Source organism: Bos mutus, chromosome 9 (assembly GCF_027580195.1).
Source record: "Bos mutus isolate GX-2022 chromosome 9, NWIPB_WYAK_1.1, whole genome shotgun sequence".
Classification (NCBI taxonomy): domain Eukaryota; kingdom Metazoa; phylum Chordata; class Mammalia; order Artiodactyla; family Bovidae; genus Bos; species Bos mutus.
In genome coordinates, this window is record NC_091625.1 from 83,107,552 (window position 1) to 83,134,512 (window position 26,961).

Consider the following 26,961-nt stretch of genomic DNA (forward strand, 5'->3'; position numbering starts at 1 on the left):
TGATGTATATTACTGAGAATCATAGAGGTGATCTTTGTAACTAAAAATAGAAATTGTTCACAGTGGCAAGGCAAAGTAGGATGGATGAAGGAGAATGTTAGTTTTCACTCTGCGCCATTCATTTCATTCTCATTTATTTTAATCTTTTGTATAAATTACTTCCACTAAAAAATAACATTATACTGATTTTTGACAGATGAATAAGGGTTTTAAGGGAATGTGTGGGAAACTTGTAATTCTGGGAACTTTAAAAACTTATTGTATCAGTGACACAATTGGGATTGTGTTTATCATAAGTGATAAACACATCCCTGGTGGCTAAGATGGTAAAGGATCTGCCTGTAATGCAGGATATCCAGGTTGGATCCCTGGGTTGGGAAGATCCCCTAGAGAAGGGAATGGCTACTTACTCCAATATTTTCACCTGGTGAATTCCATGGACAGAGGAGACTACAGTCAATGGGGTTGCAAAGAGTCAGACATGACTGAGCAACTAACACACATTTTATTATAAATGAACTGGTCTTCTGAATTACGCCATTACTCTAGTGCTGTGTAATACTGTACCTACAGCACCTCTCACTGCTCTAGGGTCAAATGGGTGCCTTGCCTCTGTTAGCTGCAACAGGAAAGGAGTGTCAGCCTTGTTAGAAATGGGACAATCACAGCTGAAACAGAGCAGAGTTAGTATTTACATTTTCCAGCTATTACTTGGATAGATTTTTTGCAGTCTTTTAAACTTACTATAAGACTCAAAAATCCTGAGATAAGAGCTTTTTTTGAAAATTCATTTAACTGAAGAACATCACTTTTAAAAAGACAAATTTATACAATTTAGCTCCCTCATGCCCCCAAAAGAACTATAATCGTTCATCAGTTATAACTAGGGCTATAATTTGGTAATAGGTCACAGATTTTTCTTTAGGTTTTCTTACTGGTTTGTAACTTCCAAATAACCTGAATGTTTCCTATTTTTAGGAAAACAGTACGGAGGAAGTAATTTCCTGTCTTGGGACTTTCTTTCATTACTTTTATGCTGGGCTCCTTTTAAAGTAGAGCCGACTCTTCAATTTGCCTGTGCTGTCCACAGTAGTTCTAGCTGAGTAAGATCAGTTAACATTATTTTATTTCTGTCTGCACCTGTTCACCATGCTAAAAACCCAAGTTGATAGTGACAGATACAATTTAGTGCAGTTACACAGTTTATATATGATTGATCTCACAAATCAGGAATATTTTTCAAGTTCTTGCCTGGGAGAATGGTTGGGCTTTTCACATGTTTCTTCAATAAAGTCCAGTGGAAACTCCACCCAGGCAGCCTAGGTGGGAAATTTTACAAGTGCACTTAGCCACAAAAATATCCTGTTCTTTAAAGTATTTTGAATAATTATTTCAAAGAGATAAAAAGGTAGCAATTGCAAAAAAGTTAAAAATTTTATTTGGACCCAAAGGTTATGGGGGATATTATATGTAAATATAATAGATGGGGAATAGATGGGGAAAACAATGGAAACAGAGACAGACTTTATATTCTTGGCTTCCAAAATCACTGCAGGTGGTGACTGCAGCCATGAAATTAAAAGTTGCTTGTTTTTTGGAAAAAAAGCTATGACAAACCTACACAGCATATTAAAATGAAGAGACATTACTTTGCCAACAAAGATCCATCTAGTCAAAGCTATGGTTTTTCCAGTAGTCATGCAGGATGTGAGAGTTGGACTATAAAGAAAGCTGAGTGCCGAAGAATTGATGCTTTTGAACTGTGGTGATGGAGAAGACTCTGAGAGTCCCTTGGACTGCAAGGAGATCCAACCAGTCAATTGTAAAGGAAATCAGTCCTGAATATTCACTGGAAGGACTGATGCTGAAGCTGAAGCTCCAATATTTTGGCCACCTAAAACAAAGAGCTGACTCACTGGAAAAGACCCTGATGCCAGGAAAGATTGAAGGCAGGAGCAGAAGGGGACAACAGAGGATGAGATGGGTGAATGGCATCACCGACTCAATGTACACGAATTTGAGCAAGCTCAAGAGAAGCCTGGGGTGCTGAAGTCCATGGGGTCACAAAGAGCCAGACATGACTGAGCGAATGACCAACAACAACAAGATAATATCAAATATCTTATATAAGAATACTTAGAGGAGCATATTTAAATATAGCCACTTGTGGATTATATTTACCAAATTATTTTATGTCAACTTTAAACTCAGTCAGAATTTTACAGTCAGTTTTATCCCACCTAGATATTTTAATTATAGTTAGAAAGTACAAGACAGACTTTACAAGTCACCTTCAAGTAAACTGAATAAAAACTGGAAAAAAAAAAAAAAAAAAAGGAAAAGAAACAACATGATCCTACACATAGTATAGTTTTACAAATGGTATTGCTAGGTTTCTCTGAGTTTTAATGTAGAAATACAATATTTTTTTTTTCCTCTACAAAAAGGTTGTATAAAACATCTTCACCAGCAGATCTGCTTGTTAAAAATGCAGATTTCTGGACCAGATCCAAGATCTTACAAGTTAAAAGTTACGGGAATGCAGCCTGAAAATATACTTTAATTTAAAAAACAGAGCACTTGATCACTAGGCACTCAAAAGTTTGAGAAGCTGAAGTGCTGTGTGTGTAGCGGGTGCTGTTGTGCTGTGGCTATATCCATGTATTCTCTTTTGGATAGAAACTTCTTATGACATAAGAATCTTGTTCATTACAGGGTCAGGGTTTCCAATGACAAAAATGCTTTGTATGAAAGAGAGCCAAACTGAGGACACAGGGAACAGGTCACGTGGGGCCTATGTTCTGCCAGGAGGCCTACTTCACCCTCTAAAATGCCTGGCAGTTGTCAGAACTCGCAGGGGGAATTTTGTTTACTTTGCGAAATGCCCAGGAGGTTCCAAGGGTCATTTAGGAATACTGTGACACTGCTGTTAGGGTAGTGACAGTCTTTAACTTAAATGCATACCCTAATTCACTAATGAATACTTCATTCATTTTATTTCCGTGGTCAATCAATAGGATTCCTTACACTGGGAAATACCAGTAGGAAAAAAAAAAGTCTTATATTATTTAATTCTATTTTTATGTTCTCCAAATATCCTTTACCAGAGATCAGCTAGATGATTAAGCACCACGTATGAAATTACATTGTTTGCTGTGTCCGAGTGTCTGGACATGAATGCTTAGAGTGAAGTGAACATTTCAGATAAAAACTTTAATGAAATAAATTTCAAAACAATGCCTTCGGTATTTACATAGAGCCATCTTTATATCCCTCAACTCTAAGACAGATGACGTGATCAATTAAGTGGGACAATCTCAGAAGGTCAGAGTGCAGTGCGAGTCTGAGAAAACAAGCAGATGCTTCAAGAAGGTGGCAGAAATGTGACAGTCAGAAAAGGACACAGGCAGCAGAAGGTGGAAGTGGCAGACAGAAATGGTGACAGAAAACAAAAAGTAAATGCAGAGAGAAGCAATGTGAGAATGCAGAAAAGTGATAAAACTTGCTTGCATAGTAAGTATAATATTCAGTCATGTATTTAATAAAAAGGAAATGTAAGTATATGTACATATAAGATAATTTAAATTTGATAAATTCTGTATTCTTTTTGGAAAAAATTATTTAATTGGAGGATATTTACTTTACAATATTGTGATGGTTTTTGTCATACATCAATATGAATTAGCCACAGGTATACGTGTGTCCCCTCCATTCTGAACCCCTCTCCCACTTCCCTCTCCACCCTATCCCCAGAACTTACACTGGTTATCTATTTTATATATGGTAATGTAAACATGTTTCAATGCTATAAATTTTTTTTTTTGGTAGATCCTTCAATTAATTCATGTGTTCATCAATATCCACGAAAGACAGGAAAAAGTCAGAGCATAATATACAGTATTTGTACACTGATATTCCTGTCCCAATAGGACAGCATATGTAACTGTCCTGATCTTTCTCCTAGGTGTCTAGGAGAGTTGCCATAAAATGAACAGGTGTTTGGGTTTGATGCCCTCAGTTTCAGAGAGATGGTGCTGTTTACTGGTAGCCAGGGCAATCACTTCCTAAACCTTACTGCATGAAGTCTGACACAGCAGTTCCTTCTTATGCTTGTTCCCTGTACTGTCATGAATGTGTTCACTGAAGGGTCAGCAGCCCTTCTTAGCCACGCATGCCATCTGTGGCTCCTGGGATGCCTGAGGCCAGAGGAGAAGAGACAGGGAAAGAAAAAAGACTTTATGCAAAGGAAAGGAAGGAAAAAACTTTAAGAGTAGGAAGAGAGGAGGGGGGTGAACTGAAAAAGAAAGGAGTTCTCTGTGTGGTCAACAGGCTAAAGTATAATCAGCTCCAGATATTATATACCTTCCACTTGGACCACTTACTCAACATTCAAATTTCACTGCTTCAGCTTCTACCACCTCACCTGAGTTACCCATTTCTACAGTCACATCTGGAGTACTGAATACCTAACTTCTTTGAAAAGAACTAATACAAATATCACAAGATATTGCTCATATGTGGAATCTATAAAACAGAAACAAGTCACAATAGTAGGAAACAAACTTATGGTTGCCAGGGGGAGTGATAAATTGGGACACTGGTATTGACATATATACACTACTCTATATGAAACAGAGAACTAATAAGGACCTACTGCATAGCACAGGGAACTCTACTCAATACTCTTAATGACACACATGGGAAAAGAATCTTAAAAAAATAAAAGTGGACACATGCATATGTTTAACTGATTTACTTTGTTGTACACCTGAAACTAATACTGTAAATCAACTATATTTCAGTAATAGTAATAATAATAAAAAGGTCTCCTATTCTCTGATAAGGACCTGTGGTTAAGTTTACTCACAAAATATAACCTTGGACAATAAGTGAGCAGAGAGCAGCAGGGACCCAGAAGGAGAAGGAATTAATGAAACATATTCTACTACTTCTAGCTTATGAGCCAGCTCCATCAGTCTTCCAACTGCTTCTTCTGGCCTGCATTCTCTACCATACTCAGTTGTTGAATTGTCCTCTAAGTTTGGTTAGGAAAACAAACAGAAAAAGCACGTTTATATAAAACAAAAAACAAAAAACCTAGTAAAGGCTTTTCATTAAATAAATACCCCCTCAGGCAGAAAGTCCAGTTACAGATCCTACTTGGATTTTGGGCTTCCCTGGTGGCTCAGTGGTAAATGTAGGAGACGTGGGTTTGATCCCTGGGTTGGGAAGAGCTTCTGGAGAAGAAAATGGCAACCCACTCCAGTATTCTTGCCTGAGAAATTCTATGGACAGAGGAGCCTGGTGGGCCACAGTCCATGGGGGTCACAAAAGAGTTGGACACAACTTAGCAACTAAACAACAAATCTGGAATTTATTTCATTTGCATTTTAAATTATAGTCTTCTTTCTTAAAGTTCTGAATGAAGCATGGGAAAAAAAATTAGGAAAACAAAGCAAAGTTTTGGCTAGTCTGAAATATCAATCCATGCCATCTAAAAATGCACTATCTCCTTGTGACAGTCTTCACTAATAACTTCAGGAATCAATTTATTTTATCCCTCAATTTGGTGGGGCATATCTTCTTTTTCCTGATACACTGGGCTGAATGGAAGAATGAAGAAAAGAAACCTGGATGTGAATCAGAGCTCTATCTAATAGCTGTAGTGCTCAGAAACACTATTTAAAAAAAAAGGACTGGAATTCTAAGATGTCACTTTTTTGCTGTAGTGGGCATAATTATTACTGTGTTTGAAAAAGCATTCCTGTGTTCCTACCGTGAGGAATGAGTAGATGTACTGAGGCTTTCAGGCAGTGTATCTACCGTCAACAGTAGTTGCTTCATAGTCACTGAGCCAGCCTTGCTCTGATTCTGATGCTCTCACTGCCAGATACTAACTTCTATTACACTGCTCAGACTATGCATGTTCTTAACCGACTTTACCTTCACAGGGATGTCCTCTTCCTGGCTGGCTTTCTCTGAGGTGAAGACATAGGAGATTTCTTTGTGAGATGTGGTCTGGCGGCAGATGGCACACCTGATGGAGCTCCTGTGAGACCCCACGCTGTACTGTTCGATAATAATTGAAATGCACTCATTACAGAAGCAGTGCCCGCAGGTCAGTACTGCCCACTAAAGAAGAAAACACACAGAATATGCCTCAGCAAGATGCTATCAAAGATGCCTTCCAATCTATAAATCTATTAAAAGGAGAGGAAGAGTGCCATCATTTCATTTCCTAAATATTTCATGATATATAATAAAAAACCTTTAAGTCATAAAAACTAAATTATACTTTTAAACTATTTTTTAGTGAACCATAGTTTTTAGTTCTGCTCACACTAATAGGAGGACTAATAGTCATCAATATTTCATAAGATGTTGGTGTTCTCATTTCAGTATTTACGAAAAATGCAAATTACTCTAATAGAGTAATAGATTGACTACAATATTAACTGAGATATCATATTCAATACATTCTATACAACTTATTAAACAGATTTAATTTTTATATATTAAAGCATTTATTATACAGAAAATGAGATGCAAATGGTAAAGATGATAACATTTCTCAAACTAGTTGCATGAATCTCATCAAAACTAAAAGAAACTACTTACACTATGATCCTTTCCATTATTATAGTAATTTTTGTCAAAATGTTTTTATCACTTATTTTTTATCAGTAATCTCCAGTATTACCTTGATTAATATTCTTTTGCTCAGTTTCCAATCTATCCTTTTAAGATTTATTATCAATAAAATATCCTTTAAATATTCTCCATAAATCATGGAGACTAAAAGGTATGTGCTTTCTGGTTACTGATGGTCAGAGTGCAGAATTCATATATTTAAACTTTTACTCTTAGTTCATAGGAAAAAAAATGCCAGAGACACTCATTTTAAAAAAAAGAAAAAAGACTTTTTCATATTAAAAAAAAAAAAAGAATATTCTATTACATGCTACTGCTGCTGCTAAGTCGCTTCAGTCGTGTCCGACTCTGTGCGACCCCATAGACAGCAGCCCACCAGGTTCCGCCGTCCCTGGGATTCTCCAGGCAAGAACACTGGAGTGGGTTGCCATTTCCTTCTCCAATGCATGAAAGTGAAAAGTGAAAGTGAAGTTGCTCAGTCGTGTCCGACTCTTAGCGACGCCATGGACTGCAGCCCACCAGGCTCCTCCATCCATGGTATTTTCCAGGCAAGAGTATTGGAGTGGGGTGCCATTGCCTTCTCCGCTATTACATATTTATTTATCACACAAAGTAGGAACTTAGAGTATCATAAATCACATTTTATAAAATAAAAATAATCTTTTTGAGGAGAACTAATTCAGTACCATTTATTTTAGACATTTGTACACTAATATTCAAACACATAAATTCCTTTAGGATTACTGTTATTTGTGCTTTAAATTCTGGTACTATTAGATATTAATAATATTAAGTAAGAACTATGTTACTATAAATTTGTAATACCATATATAAATCTGTGTATGTTGTATTGTATTGTATTTTCTGTACAATTCCCAAATATCCATGATAAACTGACAGTCAAGTGACTGAAAACAATGCTTAAAATTATTCATCTTTAATGAAAAAGATGGGGTTATTCTAGAAACATGTTTGATCCATCACTTAAGAGAAAAAACACTGCTCAAACATATTTGACATTAAGCATGTTAGTTAACCTCTGGCCCTATCTTTAAGACAGAGATAATATTCGCCTTGCATGCAAGGTTTGAGGGTGGAGCAGGGGAATTTGTATGTAGAAGCCTTTGAAAACTGTACAGTATTTTATAAATGTATGCAGTATTTATTATAATTTCACCTGTTTTCCCAGTTGCCGAGCACAGATTGGACAAGGTTCTGGATTAATACCTCCTGATGTTTTGTCCTGAGACTGTCCAAAAAAGAAGAAATAAAACATGTATTAGTTACATTTTAAAAGCTCATACATGTTTTACAACTCATTTATAAAGGTAAATATTGGCAATTGAATTAAAATAATAATTGAGATGACCTAATAATTCATATATTACCTAATATTATCAATCCTGAGATGTACAAATAAATTTATTTAAGGAGTGAACAAAAACATGGACACAATTTTTAATATCACTTGTGAAAGTTGTCATATTACTATATTTATGATTTTTTGTGATTATAGAAGGCAAAATAAAAAGCAAAATATTGATACAATTTAGCTAAATTCTCAAATTTTACTTTCATGCTAGATTTTTTTTTTGATAAAGAAATAGGTATTCTGCATATCCAGTTGGCACAGGATCACAGACATGGGAAGAGGCAGCATTTATTCACATAATTCCTTATTAATGCTGATTTCTTCTCAGGACCCTTTCTCTAATTTCACTAAGCAGAAATACTATTAATTTGAGAGCTATCTACGCCTGGAAATCATGTCAAAATAGCTTTTCAAAATCTCCTTAAAAACTGGAAGACTTCCAAAACAAACTCATCAAAATGAACAAGTTTTAAAACTGAGGACAACAAGATAAAGGAAAATAAATTAGACTCATAGTATTACTAAACTGTTCTTGATTACCCTTTGACTTTTATAAGCAGGAAAAAAAAAGTAAATTGTGCATGGATTCAGCAGTTCTAATGGTTAAAACAACTCCATTAACTATAATGTAAGTATGCAAGCATTTAAAAAAGTTGAACTGAATTATCCTTTCCCTTTTTAATTAATGATTTATTTCAGGTAATATGTAACAAACCACCTCAAACCTTAGTGGCTAAAAAAAACATTTATTTCTTCTGATTCTACCGGTCACCTGGGTAATTCTGGGATGGGCTGATTTGCCTTGGGCTGGCCCCACACTTATGTCTAGCAGTTGGTAAGAGTTGGTCTGGGGAGAGGGCTAAGTTGAGGTATTTGCTCCTCAAGAATGGAACCTGGGCTTCTTCACTTAGTCTGAGAGTCCAAAAAAACAACACAACTGGGAGAATGCCAAAGTGCATTACTGTTGTTTAGTCCCTAAGCTGTGTTTCTTTTGCAACACCATGGGCTGTAGCCTGCCAGGCTCCTCTGTCCATGGGATTTGGAGTGGGTTGCCATTTCCTTTTCCAGGGGATCTTCCAGACCCAGGGAATGAACCTGTGTGGCCAGCATTGGTAGGAGGATCCTTTACCACTGAGCTACCTGGGAAGTCCCCAAAGTGCGTAGACTTTTCAAATCTCTGCTATGACACAAGGCCAAAAGCAAATCATCTGGCTAAGCCCAGAGTCAGTGTGGGAGCAGAGTAACTAAGAGCATGCACAGAAGAGAAGGCATTACTATGTTATTTTATAAACAGCCTACTATTTGTTTTCTCTTCTAATTTGTTTAACATAAGAATTAGCATTTTTTCCATAAAGGGCCTGGTAGTAAATATTTTAGGCTTTGTGGGCCATATGATCTCTGTTGCAACAACTCAACTCTGCTATTACATAGCACAAAAGCAGCTGCAGACAATACTTAATGAATGACAATAGCTGTGTTTCAATAAATCTTTAAAATTAAAAAAAACTGGTGATGGGTTGGATTTGTCCTATGTGTAGTAGTTTATGGATTCCTATTTTCCTTCATTTATAAACTATTTATTTCTATTTTTAGGGTTTTCCCATATAGATTATATCTTTGGGATTTTAACCTTTTAAAAAATAATTCAACATATAGAGGATATCAACTTATTCTATAACTAAAAAAAACGATCAACTGTCTCTTAATTTTGACCCTCATATTTAAAGTACAGAAATCTTATGTCACCTGGATTTTTGCATGAGACTGACCTCAAATTTTTCTCTTTTGTTTTTCCCCTGCCAAAATAGCAATCATAGTATTGCAATATAAAAATATTAATAGCAAATACCTAGAAATGGTTTAATAAGCCAGGAAACACTTTAAACATTTACATATATTAATTCATTTAATCTTACAAGGAGTCTGACAAGAGTATTACTATTCTTATTTTACAGAAGGGACAAAGAGAAGAAAATAACTTGAAAAAAGTCCTATATTTAGAAAATAGTGGCTTCATGATCCAGCTTGCACTGTCTAGGTCAAGAGTCTACCTTCTGAATGACATGCTATTTTACTGATAATGAATGTTTTTCATTTTGTCATCACTGAGATTTAATGACATTCACTCAAATGTTATTTTGCACCAGTTTTTCAGGACCAATTGTAGTCTACTCTTTGCTTCATTTTTCCTATCCAAAAATCTTCTACTCTGATAAGTTCTCTGATAAGTAACTTCTCTGATAAGTTATTTTGTTAACTGTCACATTTATGCTTGCCAGAAAGCTGAATTACATTCATCCATGTCTGATAGAGTACTTTGCTTACTACTCAGAAAATATGCTGTGAATTACATTAAATACTTCATTGTCATGTCCTCTTATTTAGTAGGGTTTCCAAACACACTGCACAATTTCAGATAACAAATTAAAAAAATCTGTGCATGCATTAATGGAGGCAGGTGTATGTATTATACAGTGCAATCTTCACCAGAGGTATGCTGTAATGCATTAATGGAGGCAGGTGTATGTATTACACAGTGCAATCTTCACCAGAGGTATGCTGTAATGCATTAATGGAGGCAGGTGTATGTATTACACAGTGCAATCTTCACCAGAGGTATGCTGTAATACTATCTATCGCTGTTCAAGGTTTTGAACTAGTCTGTTTACATTGTGCCATGCTATATACTCATACCCTTTACATTATCTGTATAACATATTTTCTATAGACGTCATCTTCTTTTCTGATCTGCACAGGTACTGCAGACATAGCTAGTGTTCTGACATGTAACTAACACAAACAAAAAATGATGAAAAAAACACCTATAGCATTAATTATGGGACAAACAGATTAAATAAAATGAGTCAATAAAGTGGTTTATTGATGGTGTAATATGGGAAAAAGTAACATCTTTTAAAAACAATACCTTTTCCAAGTTAGTTAGGTAAAGAAGCTGCCCAAGCTTTTTCTGCAGCTGGGATGTAGCAACAGCTTTATCATTTAGTAGTTTTATACGATTCTGTTCTACCTAAAAAGTAAAATAAAACATCTTTATTCTAAGATGGTAACATTATACTAAACACACACAATTCTTCTATTTTAATTCATCCTTTCAACATTTAAGAAGCATATTTAAGTGTGAAAACTCAAATGTGCAAAATGGATACTAGAGAATATATTTTAAAAAATACATATATTTTGCTGTATAGAAGAAATAGTATATAATGAACATTTCTAAGTTTTTCTAAGTTACAGTCTCCAAGCTTTACAGAAACAAGATTTAAAAATATAAGGAACAAAAACAAGTAATAAAGAAAATTATATTTTTAATAGGAAGAGGAAAGTTTGGTGAAGTTATTTTTTAAATTCTGAGATATAAAGAGGGATTTTACAGATAGTAACCTGTCAAGTTTTCTGGGCTCCAAAATCACTGCAGATGGTGACTGCAGCCATGAAATTAAAAGACGCTTACTCCTTGGAAGGAAAGTTATGACAAACCTAGACAGCATATTAAAAAGCAGAGATCTTACTTTGCCAACAAAGGTTCGTCTAGTCAAGGCTATGGTCATGTATGGATGTGAGAGTTGGACTATAAAGAAAGCTGAGTGCCAAAGAATTGATGCTTTTGAACTATGGTGTTGGAGAAGACTCTTGAGAGTCCCTTGGATTATAAGGAAATCCAACTAGTTCTTCCTAAAGGAGATGAATCCTGGGTGTTCATTGGAAAGACTGATGTTGAAGCTGAAACTCCAATACTCTGGCCACCTGATGTGAAGAGCTGACTCACTTGAAAAGACCCTGATGCTGGGAAAGATTGAGGGCAGGAGGAGAAGGGGATGACAGAGGATGAGATGGTTGAATGGCATCATCGCCTCGATAGACATGGGTTTGGGTGAACTCTGGGAGCTGGTGATGGACAGGGAGGCCTGGTGTGCTGCGGTTCATGGGGTCGCCAAGAGTTGGACACAACTGAACTGAACTGAACCTGTCTATATCTGTTCATCATTTAGCAAAGGAAAACAGGGCAAGGTAGGTTCTTGGCCACTCTTTGGGGAAGACTTTTCCAGTTCTGAAAATGCTGGGGTAACAGGACACATGTCTAAAAACTGACCAAGAATATCTTCAGGTTTTTGCACACAGAAAATGCTCAAGAATAGATGAATATGCAATATGAAAGAGAAACACATAAACGTGCAAATGTACCAAATCAGTGATGCTAAGCACACAATAGATGTGAAATTGCTCATCTTTGACCTACAAAAACAGAAACATCATAGGGCTCAAACTAAGAGAAGTCAGGGAACATTTATTGAAAACATCACTGTCCTGATCTCTTCTATGTGTCTCAGATTTTTGTGACTATCTATTTGCTGTGCTCTTTTCTGTGATTCACTTGTAGATTACCTCATGTGGTTCAATGATATGAAGAACTGGTGGGTTGGGCTTTGGCTCCCGAGGATCACGGACTCTCAGTCGTTCTGTAGCCATTGCAAGTTCATCAACAGCAGACACACGATTCCTCAGAGCCATCCAGTATTCATGAAGCAACTGAAGGAACAGAAAAGACAGTGGTAGAGCACATAATTAAAACTGGTTAATATCACTTAGAATCTTCAGTGAGGTCTTAAGACATAAATAGTTTTTTCATTAGGGTCTAAGGTGCAAGCAATCTTGGGCCATTAGGGGGATGAAGTGTGACTGGATAATCTTCACAGGACACTAGAGTATATTGCTTCTTCAGAATCTAAGGAACAGCACATCCCAAGATTTCTTGGTAGGATCAAAGATTTTTAGAGCTCAATACTAGACTGGTGGAATCTCTGCTTTATTTTCTAAAGAAATACTTTTTATTATAAAATATTTCACATTCTCAATTTTAATATGTATATAGGATAATGAAAATATTAAAATACACAACTGAGTCTGCATCATCCAAATCAGGAAAGAGAATGTCAGCTCCTTAGAAAGCCTCTGTGTTCCTTCTCAACTGCCTTGATCTCTTGCCTCACACATTGTTCCTTCAACCCCCAATGATGAGGTAACCACTATTCTGAGCTGGACTTATTATTCTGTACTTTTCACTGGAGTTATATTAATCTACACATACTTAACAATCTGGTTATGTAAGTTTCTGAAATTTGTAAAAATGGTATCAGTCATTATAAATTTTTTTGATATGCTGTCTTCAATAACATTATGCTCTAAGTTAGATCCTGATGTGTGAAACAGTATCTCATTCATTTACATAGTCTAAAAGGGTTTACTCTGCAATGTCACAGAGAAAAAAATGTACGAAGATCCGGGTGAATGCGTGATAAGCATTCCTCTGACACAGAATATGTGGCTAATGTGAGCTCAAAGGAAGACTGCAGGGGCAAGTGAAAACTGTATACAGTACTGTCTTCTTCCATGACCTGCTGTGATTAGTGGTGTTAATATGCTTTTGCTTTTAGAAGAGTAATGTGAAGAGAAAAAATTTACTACAAACCAACACTTTGGACTCTACAGAAGTATCATTCCCTAAACTATTAAACACATGAACTGATAGACAGCTTCTCTTTCTTGAGAGAAATTTTTATTCTGCTTTAAAAGGAAGAACTTTAAATGAATAAAAGATATCAAATGGAATTATAATGGCATAAATTAAACAAAAACCTATTTATTTCCTTCCCCATCTCACTTGCAAAATAGGACAAGGGATTAACAAATCTACATAAAAAGAATTCCAGTAGTCACGTATGAATTTGAGACTTGGATCATCAAGATAAAGAAAGCTGAGAGCTGAAGCATCAATGCTTTTGAACTATGGTGTTGGAGAAGACTCTTGAGAGTCCACTGGACTGCAAGGAGATCCAACCAGTCAATCCTAAAGGAAATCAGTCCTGAATATTCATTGGAAGGACTGACACTGAAGCTGAAACTCCAATACTTTGGCCACCTGATGCAAAGAATTGACTCATTAGAAAAGACCCTGATGCCAGGAAAGATTGAAAGCAGGAGAAGGGGACAACAGTGGATGAGAGAGTTGGATGGCGTCACCGACTCGATGGACATGAGTATGAGCAAGCTGTGGGAGTTGGTGATGGACAGGGAAGCCTGGTGTAGGGCAGTCCATAGGGTTACAAAGTCGGACATGAACTGAATTGATATAAAGGAAAATTCAAAATTAATAAATTCTAGAATCTCAAGTACAGAATTTCATGAAGTTATTAAAGTATGAATATGAAGGGTCCCTTTATGCATTATTAATTGCAATGGTTTCTAGTCTTGTATGTTGAGAACTATTTACTAAGTTCAGTCTTCAAGTTTGGTTGTTTGGTTGTTATTTACAGAACAAAAGCAAAACAAAACAAAAAAAGGAAACAAAGTAATACTCTGATTTCAAAGAATAGCAGTGTAAGGTCAAGCTAAAACAAGAATAACATACTTTCAAGGCTAAATAGAAGGTTTCATTTAAATTTCATTTTAGTTATTATTTTTAGCAATTTAATAAATAGAAATTGCTTATTTCTTTAGTATATTTATTATTAATTAGTACAATCATTACATTTCATGGAAAGATAAATTATGACACCTCAACTTTCTGAAGCAGATTTTTAAAAATTGAAGAGAGAAAAAGGAAAGTAGCAATTAAAATTAATGTAGAGGTGGAAGGAAGATTTAAATAACTGTTACCTTATATTCCTTCTTCCAAGCTTCAAAGAGATCCATTGAATTACTTCCCTCATCAATGAATTCAACATCAAATCTGTGAGATTTTGCAAATGACAGTAGTGCTTTCATAGATCGCTCTGTCTCACTTATTGCCCACAGGCCACGGTTGGTGGTAGTTATTCGATCATCTACCAGTCCCTCTTCATCTTCTATCATCTCCTCAAATATTGCAGTCTGGCCTTTGACTCTGAAGATGTTTGAGAAGAAAACCACAATAACTACTGTCAGTGGGTAGCAAGTACCGTAAAAATGATATTGGCAGAATCAACAGAAAAGCAAGGTCAAAAACAATTATTTCATCAACAATATTGACAACTTTCAATGTCATGTCTACAAGATCACGCTAGCAAGCCTTTGGAAAAACCACAGAGCCTTGAGACATCACACATTTGACCAGTGTTCTTTTAAGAGCAATCTGGCACAGTAAAAATTGGCTATAAATTCCAGGCTAAAATTTTACTCTGAGAATTAAAATACAAAACACAAATTACCACTTATCAACCATACAAACAGAAAAGGCCATAAGATGACCTGAAAGTACACTATTTTCTTCTTACTTTCTTTTTTTTTTTTTGAGGCAATCAGAACTTAGCCTTTTCTCAATTTCCATGTTTGTAAAATCAGGATAATTTTGCTAATGTCATGGTTATACATATCTTCAGTTTACAAATGAGGATCTTGAGGCTGAGAGAAGTCCACTACGTGCATTAGTGAGCAGGGATCTGAGTTCAAATCTGTTGTCTGGACAGTCTGTGTCCTCCCTTCAAGTTAACACATACTACTATTAACACAAGACATGAACATTTACAGGGTAAACTTCAGCAAAGGGGAAACTGAGCATGTTACATGGTCAAATGCTAACGTTTATAAATTGATCGAAAAAGAGAGAGAAAAAATATTACTTTGAGGAAAATATGAATCCTATACATTAAAGTACCAAGTCTTAGGGCATCCCTAGTGGTGCAGTGGCTAAGACTGAGCTCCCAACGCAGAGGGCCCAGGCTCGATTCCTGTCAGGGAACTAGGTCCCACATGCCACAACTAAAAAGATCCTGTCTGTTACAACTAAGACCCAGGGCAGCCAAGTAAGTAAATAAATAAAAATAAATATTAAAAAAACCCCACAAAATATGCCAACTCTTGTAAAATGTTCATTTTACTCTATCAGAGAACTTACGTGTGAGAAAATAGTTTTGACTCATACTCTGTGAACAATTCATCAGCCTTACAAAAGACACAGCTGGAAAAGAAAAAATTATGAGAGAAAGAGTCACAGACATATCTGGCAATCAGATAATCTCTAAAAGAGGCTGAGTATTTTATACTTCACATTTTCGTTACAAAAAAATATGCCATTTTAGAGAAAAAAAAAAAGTACATAGTCCTCTGGTATGTGGTCTTAGAGAGGTTTTTATTTTTTAAGTTAGATTAACAACACATATCTATTTCTATCTGAATTCAAATGAAAACAAGTTTTATGTGAGCCACTGTTTCTTCTCTCAGAAGAAAGTTAGCTCAAAGGAATGACACTGTCCACCAGGTGATTTCAGCTATTACCCACCAGTTGAGAGGAAGTCTGACTGGTCGGAGATGGCAGATTGTTGCAGACTCAATAACATGCCGAGATGGAGGTCCCTCCAGGTTTTTTACAGCCTCTCTCACTTGCTTCTGGAACTTACTGAGCTCTTCCATATGTGTGGTCAGTAAGAACTGAAGTCCTCGGCAGTCATGGAATCTGATTCCCATCACCAGCACCACACACAACAAAGAAAAGAATAGTAGGTCAATTTCTTGAAAATTCAAAAAGTGGTTGGCAACGTGTTAAAGAAATTGCAACGTTTTACCAAGTCACACCTGGGTGAGTTTAACTTAGGCATGTATGCAGCTGGTAAACAAAGAATAATAACATTGGGTAGTCCACTATAAAAGATAACAAAAGCATCTGATAGTTGCTGGCCTCAGAACCAAAAAACAGTAAGCAAAACCTATGTTCTGCCTCAGAGGCAGACATCTGCCTCTGATGTCTGTGAAAGATCAGAATTGTCACATTTTTTTCTTTTTAACTCTGACTGATGCTACCTGACATCGATGCTCTTTGTGGAGAGGTGGTGACTGCAGGATGAAAAGTAAAGACAGAAAAGTGAGAAGAAAGAAGAAAAATGGCCAACAGTTATTTTCCATATTACCAGGAACTTGTACATATCCACGTGTATTTTAATTAACCATTTACTAAATGCCAGCCACTTTGCCAAGCACTTCTCCTGTTAACCTCAAAAGACATCACGGTCCCCACGATGTAGATAAAGCTTAATGAATCAAAGCAATTTAAAGTTAGAAAGCTACGTGGCAGAACTAAGAGTTAAATTCAAAAGCTGTTAACCAATCTGATAAACTGTAAATGAACCAGGTTAAGACAAAAAATTTGTGGTTGTGTGTGTATGCATTTCTGAAAGGAAAAACAAAGCCTAGAATAATAAGAAATTAAAAAGTAAAAAAAATATAAATGGGATTTGTTTGATTTTTAGGTTAAGACTATACCTGACCTGCCTCTTGAGAAACCTGTATGCAGGTCAGGAAGCAACAGTTAGAACTGGACATGGAACAACAGACTGGTTCCAAATAGGAAAAGGAGTAGGTCAAGGCTGTATATTGTCACCCTGCTTATTTAACTTATATACAGAGAACATCATGAGAAACGCTGGACTGGAAGAAGCACAAGCTGGAATCAAGATTGCTGGGAGAAATATCAATAACCTCAGATATGCAAATGACACCACTCTTATGGCAGAAAGTGAAGAACTAAAGAGCCTCTTGATGAAAGTGAAAGAGAGTGAAAAAGTTGGCTTAAAGCTCAACATTCAGAAAACTAAGATCACGACATCTGGTCCCAAACTTCATGGGAAATAGATGGGGAAACAGTGGCAGACTATTTTTGGGGGCTCCAAAATCACAGCAGATGGTGACTGCAGCCATGAAATTAAAAGATGCTTACTCCTTGGAAGGAAAGTTATGAACAACCTAGACAGCATATTCAAAAGCAGAGACATTACTTTGCCCACAAAGGTCCATCTACTCAAGGCTATGGTTTTTCCAGTGGTCATGTATGGATGTGAGAGTTGGACTGTGAAGAAAGCTGAGCGCCGAAGAATTGATGCTTTTGAACTGTGGTATTGGAGAAGACTCTTGAGGGTCCCTTGGACTGCAAGGAGATCCAACCAGTCCATCCTAAACTCCTTTTTCCACCAGTCCTGGGTGTTCATTGGAAGGACTGATGTTGAAGGTGAAACTCCAATAGTTTGGCCACCTGATGTGAAGAACTGACTCATTTGAAAAGACCCTGATGCTGGGAAAGATTGAGAGCAGGAAGAGAAGGGGACGACAGAGGATGAGATGGTTGGATGGCATCACCGACTCAATGGACATTGATTTAGCTGAACTCTGGAAGTTGGTGATAGACAGGGAAGCCTGGCGTGCTGCGGTTCACGGGGTCGCAAAGAGTTGGAAACGACTGAGCGACTGAACTGACTGATATCCTTCTTCCTAAAATCCATGTACCATTCTCCAAATTGTTCATAAGAGACTACTCTTGTTCCTAAAAGGCTTTCCCAATATTTCACATTAGTCTGTTTCTTTCTGTTCATGGAGTTTATTACAACATTATTCATTTTTGTACTTTGTTGCTGTGTTAGTTGCTAAGTCATGTTTGACTCTTCTGTGACCCCATGGACTGTAGCCACTAGGCTCCTCTGTCCATGGGATTTCCCAGTCAAGAATACTGGAGTGGGCTGCTATTTCCTCCTCAGCAGATCTTCCTGATCCAGGGATCAAATCCAGATCTCCTGTACTGGTATGCTATTCTTAGTTGCTCAGTTGTGTCTGACTCTTTGTGACCCCATGAACTATAGCCCACCAGACCCCTCTGTCCATGGGGATTCTCCAGGCAAGAATACTGGAGTGAGCTGTCATGCTCTCCTCCAGGGGAACTTCCCAACCCAGGGATCGAACCCAGGTCTCCTGCGTTGCAGGCAGATTCTTTACAGTCTGAGCCACCTGGGAAGTCCCAGTACTTTGTTTATGCATGCTCATATTTCTCAAATTACTTCTAACTCTTGTCTTCTCATTAAACTAACGGTTAGAAGGTAAGAATTAGGTTATATCTCCTTTTAAAAAAACATGTATAATAGACAGAATAGCTTCTCAGTATTGCTAAAAAAAAATTACATAGAGATACTTAAAATTAGGTTACTTATGAATACTATTCACAAAAAGAAAACAAAGTTTTTTATTTGTAACATTAAAAATTTAAATTGCTCTTCAAAAACTAACTTTTGAACCAACAGGAAGAAGTGGGTTTGGAAAAATTCTCTTTACTGACTCAGATCTGAGCACGTAAGTAAGGACTGAAAAATATCCTTACAAATTAGCATTTACAAGTCTTAGTGATGCTCTCTCTTGCAAGTCTTAAATGAAGAAAAAAAGATAATAATAGATGGCAACTCTTAAACACCATACTAATGGTAGGTAGTATTGTAAGTAAGCACTTTTTTCTGATCTTAACAACAATGCTTTGTGGGTTTATAGATGAAGAAACCAAGGCAGAGAGAGCTTATATAACTCTCCTAAGAACACAGAGATAATAAGGGGTGGAACTGAGGTATGAACATTGGCAGTTTGACTCAAGAACCTACTTGCACTCTTAATTACCAAGCTAAACAGCATTCCTTAAGAATCACTAACAAGTAAACAGGAGTACTTTGGTTTCTGAGATAAAAATTTCATTAAAAACCAGAGCAGCTGTGTTAAGATGATGCCTGAATACATATAATCTAAAACAATATTAACTTCAAAAATGTATTTTCTTACTTTTTATTTACATCTAGTGCTTTTAAAATTCATGTTTGTGTAATGAATTATACATTTAATGTTTCCTATATGCAGGTCAGGAAGCAACAGTTAGAACTGGACATGGAACAACAGACTGGTTCCAAATAGGAAAAGGAGTACGTCAAGGCTGTATATTGTCACCCTGCTTATTTAACTTATATGCAGAGTACATCATGAGAAACGTTGGGCGGGAAGAAGCACAAGCTGGAATCGGAATTGCCGGGAGAAATATCAATAACCTCAGATAGGCAGATGATACCACCCTTATGGCAGAAAGTGAAGAGGAACTATAAGTATCTTGATGAAAGTGAAAGTGGAGAGTGAAAACGTTGGCTTAAAGCTCAACATTCAGAAAACGAAGATCATGGCACTTGGTCCCATCACTCCATGGGAAATAGATGGGGAAACAGTGGAAACAGTGTCAGACTTTATTTTGGGGGGCTCGAAAATCACTGCAGATGGTGACTGCAGCCATGAAATTAAAAGACGCTTCCTCCTTGGAAGGAAAGTTATCATCAACCTAGATAGCATATTGAAAAGCAGAGACATTACTTTGCCAACAAAGGTCCGTCTAGTCAAGGCTATGGTTTTTCCAGTGGTCATGTATGGATGTCAGAGTTGGACTGTGAAGAAGGCTGAGCACCGAAAAATTGATGCTTTTGAACTGTGGTGTTGGAGAAGACTCTTGAGAGTCCTTTGGACTGCAAGGAGATCCAACCAGTCCATTCTGAAGATCAGCCCTGGGATTTCTTTGGAGGGAATGATGCTGAAGCTGAAACTCCAGTACTTTGGCCACCTCATGTGAAGAGTTGACTCATTGGAAAAGACTCTGATGCTGGGAGGGATTGGGGGCAAGAGCAGAAGGGGATGACAGAGGATGAGATGGCTGGATGGCATCACTGACTCGATGGACGTGAGTCTGAGTGAACTCCGGGAGCTGGTGATGGACAGGGAGGCCTGGCGTGCTGCAATTCATGGGGTTGCAAAGAGTCGGACACAACTGAACGACTGAACTGAACTGATTGGTCCTTTTACAGCCATGAGACCTCAAAATATTTAATAGGGGATATATTCTAATATGGAGATTTACAACTTCTAAAAGTAGTTTCTGTGTGATTTAAGAAAAACAAATTCAACACATATAAAAATATCTTTTCTTTATCAGCTGATTCCACAATGCCGGCAGAACACTTTAGGACATAGCTTTAACACGAGGTAAAACATTGTGACGTAAATAACTTGTCCGGGGATGGTGATTCTTGGGCTTAACAGGAAAAAGGGACTGCACTCAAAAGCAGTTAATATTTGCCAAGAGAATGCACTGGTCATAGCAAACACCCTTTTCCAACAACACAAGAGAAAACTGTAGACATGATCACTATCAGATGGTCAACACCAAAATCAGACTGACTATATTCTTTGTAGCCAAAGATGGAGAAGCTCTACATAGTCAGCAAAAACAAGATGGGGAGCTGACTGTGGCTCAGATCATAAACTCCTTATTGCCAAATTCAGACTTAAATTCAAGAAAGTAGGGAAAACCACTAGATCATTCAGGTATAACCTAAATCAAATCCCTTATGATTAAACAGTGGAAGTGAGAAACAGATTTAAGGGATTAGATCTGATAGAGTGCCTGATGAACTATGGATGGAGATTCATGACACTGTACAGGAGACAGGGATCAAGACCATCCCCATGGAAAATAAATGCAAAAAAGCAAAATGGCTGTCTGAGGAGGCCTTACAAATAGCTGAGAAAAGAAGAGAAGCCAAAAGCAAAGGAGAAAAGGAGAGATATACCATTTGAATGCAGAGTTCCAAGGAGAAATAAGAAAGCTTTCCTCAGTGATCAATGCAATGAAATAGAGGAAAACAACAGAATGGTAAAGATTAGATATCTCTTCAAGCAAATTAGAGATACCAAGGGAACATTTCAGGCAAAGATGGGCTCAATAAAGGACAGAAATGGTATGGACCTAACAGAAGCAGAAGATATTAAGAAGAGGTGGCAAGAATACACAGAACTGTACAAAAAAAATCTTCATGACCCAGATAATCACGATGGTGTGATCACTCACCTCGAGTCAGACATCCTGGGATGTGAAGTCCAGTGGGTCTTAGGAAGCATTACTACAAACAAAGCTAGTGGAGGTGATGGAATTCCAATTGAGCTATTTCAAATCCTAAAAGATGATGCTGTGAAAGTGCTGCATGCAATATGCCAGCAAATTTGGAAAACTCAGCAGTGGCCACAGGACTGGAAAAGGTCAGTTTTCATTCCAATCCCAAGGAAAGGTAGTGTCAAAGAATGTTCAAACTACCGTACAATTGCACTCATCTCACGTGCTAGTCCACAGAAGGCAATGGCACCCCACTCCAGTACTCTTGCCTGGAAAATCCCATGGACGGAAGTCCTGGTAGGCTGTGGTCCATGGGGTTGTTAAGAGTTGGACATGACTGAGCGATTTCACTTTCACTTTTCACTTTCATGCACTGGAGAAGAAAATGGCAACCTGCTCCAGTGTTCTTGCCTGGAGAATCCCAGGGACGGTGGAGCCTGATGGGCTGCTGTCTATGGGGTCGCACAGAGTCGGACACGACTGAAGCAACTTAGCAGCAGTAGCACATGCTAGTCAAGTAATGCTCAAAATTCTCCAAGCCAGGCTTCAGTAGTATGTGAACTGTGAACTTCCCAATGTTCAAGTTGGATTTAGAAAAGGCAGAGGAACCAGAGATCAAATTGCCAACATCCGCTGCACCCTCGAAAAAGCAAGAGACTTCCAGAAAAAAACATATATTTCCGCTTTATTGACTATGCCAAAGCCTTTGACTATGTGGATCACAATAAATTGTGGAAAATTCTGAAAGAGATGGGAATACCAGACCACCTGACCTGCCTCTTGAGAAACCTGTATGCAGGTCAGGAAGCAACAGTTAGAACTGGACATGGAACAACAGACTGGTTCCAAATAGGAAAAGGATTATGTCAAGGCTGTATATTGTCACCCTGCTTATTTAACTTATATGCAGAGTACATCATGAGAAATGCTGGACTGGAGGAAGCATAGGGTGCTGGGAGAAATATTAATAATGTCAGATATGCTGAGGACACCACCCTTGTGGCAGAAAGTGAAGAACTAAAGAGCCTTTGATGAAAATCAAAGAGGAGAGTGAAAAGGTTGGCTTAAAACTCAACATTCAGAAAACGAAGATCATGGCATCTGGTCCCAAACTTCATGGGAAATAGATGGGGGAACAGTGGTAGACTATTTTTGGGGGCTCCAAAATCACAGCAGATGGTGACTGCAGCCATGAAATTAAAAGATGCTTGCTCCTTGGAAGAAAAGCTATGACCAACCTAGGTAGCATATTGAAAAGCAGAGACATTACTTTGCCAACAGTGATCCGTCTAGTCAAGGCTATTGTTTTTCCAGTGGTCATGTATGGATGTGAGAGTTGGACTGTAAAGAATTGATGCTTTTGAACTGTGGTGTTGGAGAAGACTCTTAAGAGTCCCTTGACTCCAAGGAGATCCAACCAGTCCATCCTAAAGTAGATCAGTCCTGGGTGTTCATTGGATGGACTGATGTTGAAGGTGAAACTCCAATACTTTGGCCACCTGATACAAAGAGCTGACTCATTTGAAAAGACCCTGACGCTGGGAAAGATTGAAGGTGGGAGAAGTGGGTGACAGAGGATGAGATGGTTGGATGGCACCACTGACTCAAGGGTCATGAGTTTGGGTAAACTCCGGGAGTTGGTGATTGACAAGGAGGCCTGGTGTGCTGCATTCCATGGGATTGCAGAGTTAGACACGACTGAGTGAATGAACTGAACTGAATACTGCATATACTTTAGAAATGAGAAGTATATCAGATTCTATATGATGAAAAAAATGATTATACTAAGGTACATCCAAGTTAATAGTGACAAATGGAAAATGGAGCATATCTTTTTAGGGTGGTAGTAGACATTTGGAAAAGTTTTTAGAAGAGCAAAGGAAAATGCTTTAAATATTTAACAGACATTCTTACTGAATTTTTCACTGAAAACCAGCTTTAATGCCAAGGCTGACCTCTGACTGGGATGTGATCTGAGAGGCGGACATCCTTCCACCCAGAATCCAGTTCTGCCACAACACCTAAGTTCCCCACACTAGGCTGACATCCCTTTCGGTTAAACCACTGAAGGTACTTTTGACAGAGTATATCTGTTCTTTGGAAAGAATTATTCACCATTCATACATCAAGAGCAATAATCCAATATATCTATCTTAAAGAATTTTAAGTGTTGATAAGAAGAAAGACGGGAAGACAAAGACTCTAAAATATAAAACTGCTCACTGTGGCACTATGAGCTTAGCTCTCAGGGAATGAATGACATAGGGAAATGGGAATGGCTTACCCCAAGGGCAAAAATCTCCAAGACAGAACCTATTTCAAAACTCTGCTTCAACTTGGTTTTAAGCAACTTTATCCAACAAAGATACAAAAAAATACTTCAAGCAGATTAAAAAAATAGAAAAAAAAGCACACTAAAAAAGAAAACATTTAAAAATGACTAATATAAAGGAAAAAAGGTTTATCTTTTAGATTTATACCTCATATTTTGGTTTGAAATATACACTTAACAAAATATAAAATTCAGATGTTCATAACCGCAGTATGTTATGATCTTTAACTGGAACTCTTAATACCAAATGATCTGAATATTTGGGATGACTACTAATATAATTATCCTGTTTTGTGCTACTCTCTTACTTCTCCGACATAGAAAGCTTGCCAGTTTGTTGCTTGTAGTTGCTGGTTATTTCATTTCTCACTCTTTGAGCAAGTTCCTCTTCAATACCAAATTCTATTGCTCTTTGTATCACATTCAGCCACCAAGGAGAATTAGAATGAATCTGTAAACAAGATAATTAATATCTTTTCAGTACTCACTATATTTCTATCACTGAAAAGGGTTCTAAAAGGAACAATAAATGCCACTCTCAGGAAAATCACAATAGTAGTAGGGAGACAAATAGACATGTTGGCTATACAATGAATGAATACAACATCTGCATATATAATTAAATAGAACACCTATTTCATGATTACTCTAAATGAGTGAGAATTTATTGTACATACATGTATAACAAAGCTGTGCTAAAAAAAATACTTTAAAATTCAGTATTCACTCTATATATCTGAAAAGGTAACAGGTTTCTTTCTCAGCATAATAAAGACTTCATGCTTATCCTCAACTAACTGAACAAGATTCTACTCAATGAATAATCTATGGTAATTAATAAAATTATATGCCTGAATACTAATTAATTAATGAATTAGGAAGAATAACACGTAGTGTAACTGATTGAAATCAAAGACTAAAAGTGTATTTGTGTAGCCTCCTCTTTAAACTTTGCGATTGACTTCATGAAAGAGAAATTTTAGAAATGACAAATGGCACATATTTCATAAGAAAAATACTTATAGTTCTAATATTCCAAACCTTGAAAGATTTTGGAAACACGCACATCTAAGATCAAAAGAAGGTTGTGGACGTCTAATTTCTTCAAAAGACAACTTGTTATATACCAAGGGTAGAGGAAACCCCACTATACCTTAAGAAATCAAAGAGAATAACCTCAAAATAGGTGATTTATCTCTGTATCTGTTCATCTAATCAATAAACACTGTTAACAGCAAATAAACCTTTATTGTGGCCCAGGTACTATATGGGCTTCCCTTGTGGCTCAGCTGTAAAGAAGCGCCTGCAATGCGGGAGACCTGGGTTCGATCCCTGGGTTGGGAAGATCCCCTGCAGAAGGGAAAGGCTACCTACTCCAGTATTCTGGCCTGGAGAATTTCATGGACTGTATCGTCCATGGCGTTGCAAAGAGTCAGGCACGACTGAGCGACTTTCACTTCACTATACTAGGTGCTAAGAATTCCAAGATAATAAGAAAGCTCAAGTTTCTCCCCAGATCAGAACATAAACCAAAATGTTGTTGTTGTTCAGTGTCCCAGTCGTGTCCGACTCTTTGAGACTACATGGACTGCAGCAGGCCAGGCCTCCCTGTCCCTCACCATCTCCTGGAGTTTGCCTAAGTCCATGCTTATTGCATCGGTGATGCTGTCCAGCCATCTCATCCTCTAACGCCCTCTTCTCCTTCTGCCCTCAATCTTTCCCAGCATCAGGGACTTTTCGAATGAGTTGTCTGTTCGCGTCAGATGACCAAAATACTGGAGCTTCAGCTTCAGCATCAGTCCTTCCAGTGAATATTCAGGGTTGATCTCTCTTAAGACTGACTGGTTTGATCTCCTTGCTGTCTAAGGGACTTTCAGGAGTCTTCTCCAGGACCACAGTTGGAAGGCCTCAATTCTTTGGTGTTCTGCCTTCTTTACAGTCCAGCTTTCATAACCATACGTGACCACAGGGAAGACCATAGCCTTGACTATGTGGGCCTTTGTTGACAGGGTAATGTCTCTGCTTTTCAACACAGTCTATATTTGTCATCCCTTTCCTGCCAAGAGGCATTCGTCTTTGATTTCATGGCTGCAGTCACCATCCACTGTGATTTTGAAGCCCAAGAAGAGAAAATCTGTCCCTACTTCCACCTTCTCCCCCTCTATTTGCCATGAAGTAATGGGGCCGGATGCTATGACCTTAGTTTTTTAATATTTAGTTTTATGCTGGCTCTTTCACTCTCCTCCTTCACCCTCATCAAGGTGCTCTTTAGTTCTTCTTTGCTTTCTGCCATTAGAGTGGTATCATCTGCGTATCTGAGGTTGTTGTTTTTCCTGCCTATCTTGATTCCAGCCTGTAACTCGTCGGTCTGGCATTTCTCATGATGTGCTCAGCATACAGATGAAAGAAACAGGGTGAGAGCAGATAGCCCTGTCGTACTCCTTTCTTAATCTTGAACTAAACAGTTGTTCCATACAGGGTTCTAACTGTTGCTTCTTGACCTGCACACAGGTTTCTCAGGAGACAGGTAAGGTGGTCTGGTACTCCTATCTCTCTAAGAGCTTTCCACAGTTTGTCATGATCCACACAGTTAAAGGCTTTAGCGTAGTTGATGAACAGAGAGATGTTTTTCTGAAATTCCCTTGCTTTCTCTATAATTCACTGAATGTTGGCAATGTGATCTCTAGTTCCTCTTCCTTTTTGAAACCCAGCTAGACATCTGGAAGTTCTTGGTTCGCATAATGCTGAAGCCTAGTGTGCAAGATTTTAAGTAAGACCATACTAGCTTCAGAGATGACTGCAACTGTTTGATGGTTAGCACATTCTTTGGTGGTACCCTTCTTGGGAACTGGGATGAGGACTGACCTTTTCCAGTCCTGTGGCCAC

At 37.7% G+C, this 26,961-nt stretch overlaps 1 protein-coding gene across 6 annotated transcripts in view; it reads right to left on the reverse strand.

Annotated features, from left to right (window-relative positions):
* SHPRH (SNF2 histone linker PHD RING helicase) overlaps positions 1 to 26,961 on the reverse strand; it is a 93,299-nt gene that overhangs the window by 22,665 nt on the left and 43,673 nt on the right. For all 6 annotated transcript variants that reach the window (XM_070376826.1, XM_070376824.1, XM_070376823.1 and 3 more), the window contains 8 exons: positions 24,384 to 24,526; positions 16,299 to 16,472; positions 15,915 to 15,977; positions 14,699 to 14,924; positions 12,428 to 12,571; positions 10,950 to 11,051; positions 7,829 to 7,900; positions 5,944 to 6,132 (listed from right to left, as the gene is read on the reverse strand). In XM_070376826.1, the coding sequence (XP_070232927.1) occupies positions 5,944 to 6,132; positions 7,829 to 7,900; positions 10,950 to 11,051; positions 12,428 to 12,571; positions 14,699 to 14,924; positions 15,915 to 15,977; positions 16,299 to 16,472; positions 24,384 to 24,526 (1,113 nt within the window). The remainder of the gene's footprint in view (positions 1 to 5,943; positions 6,133 to 7,828; positions 7,901 to 10,949; positions 11,052 to 12,427; positions 12,572 to 14,698; positions 14,925 to 15,914; positions 15,978 to 16,298; positions 16,473 to 24,383; positions 24,527 to 26,961) is intronic.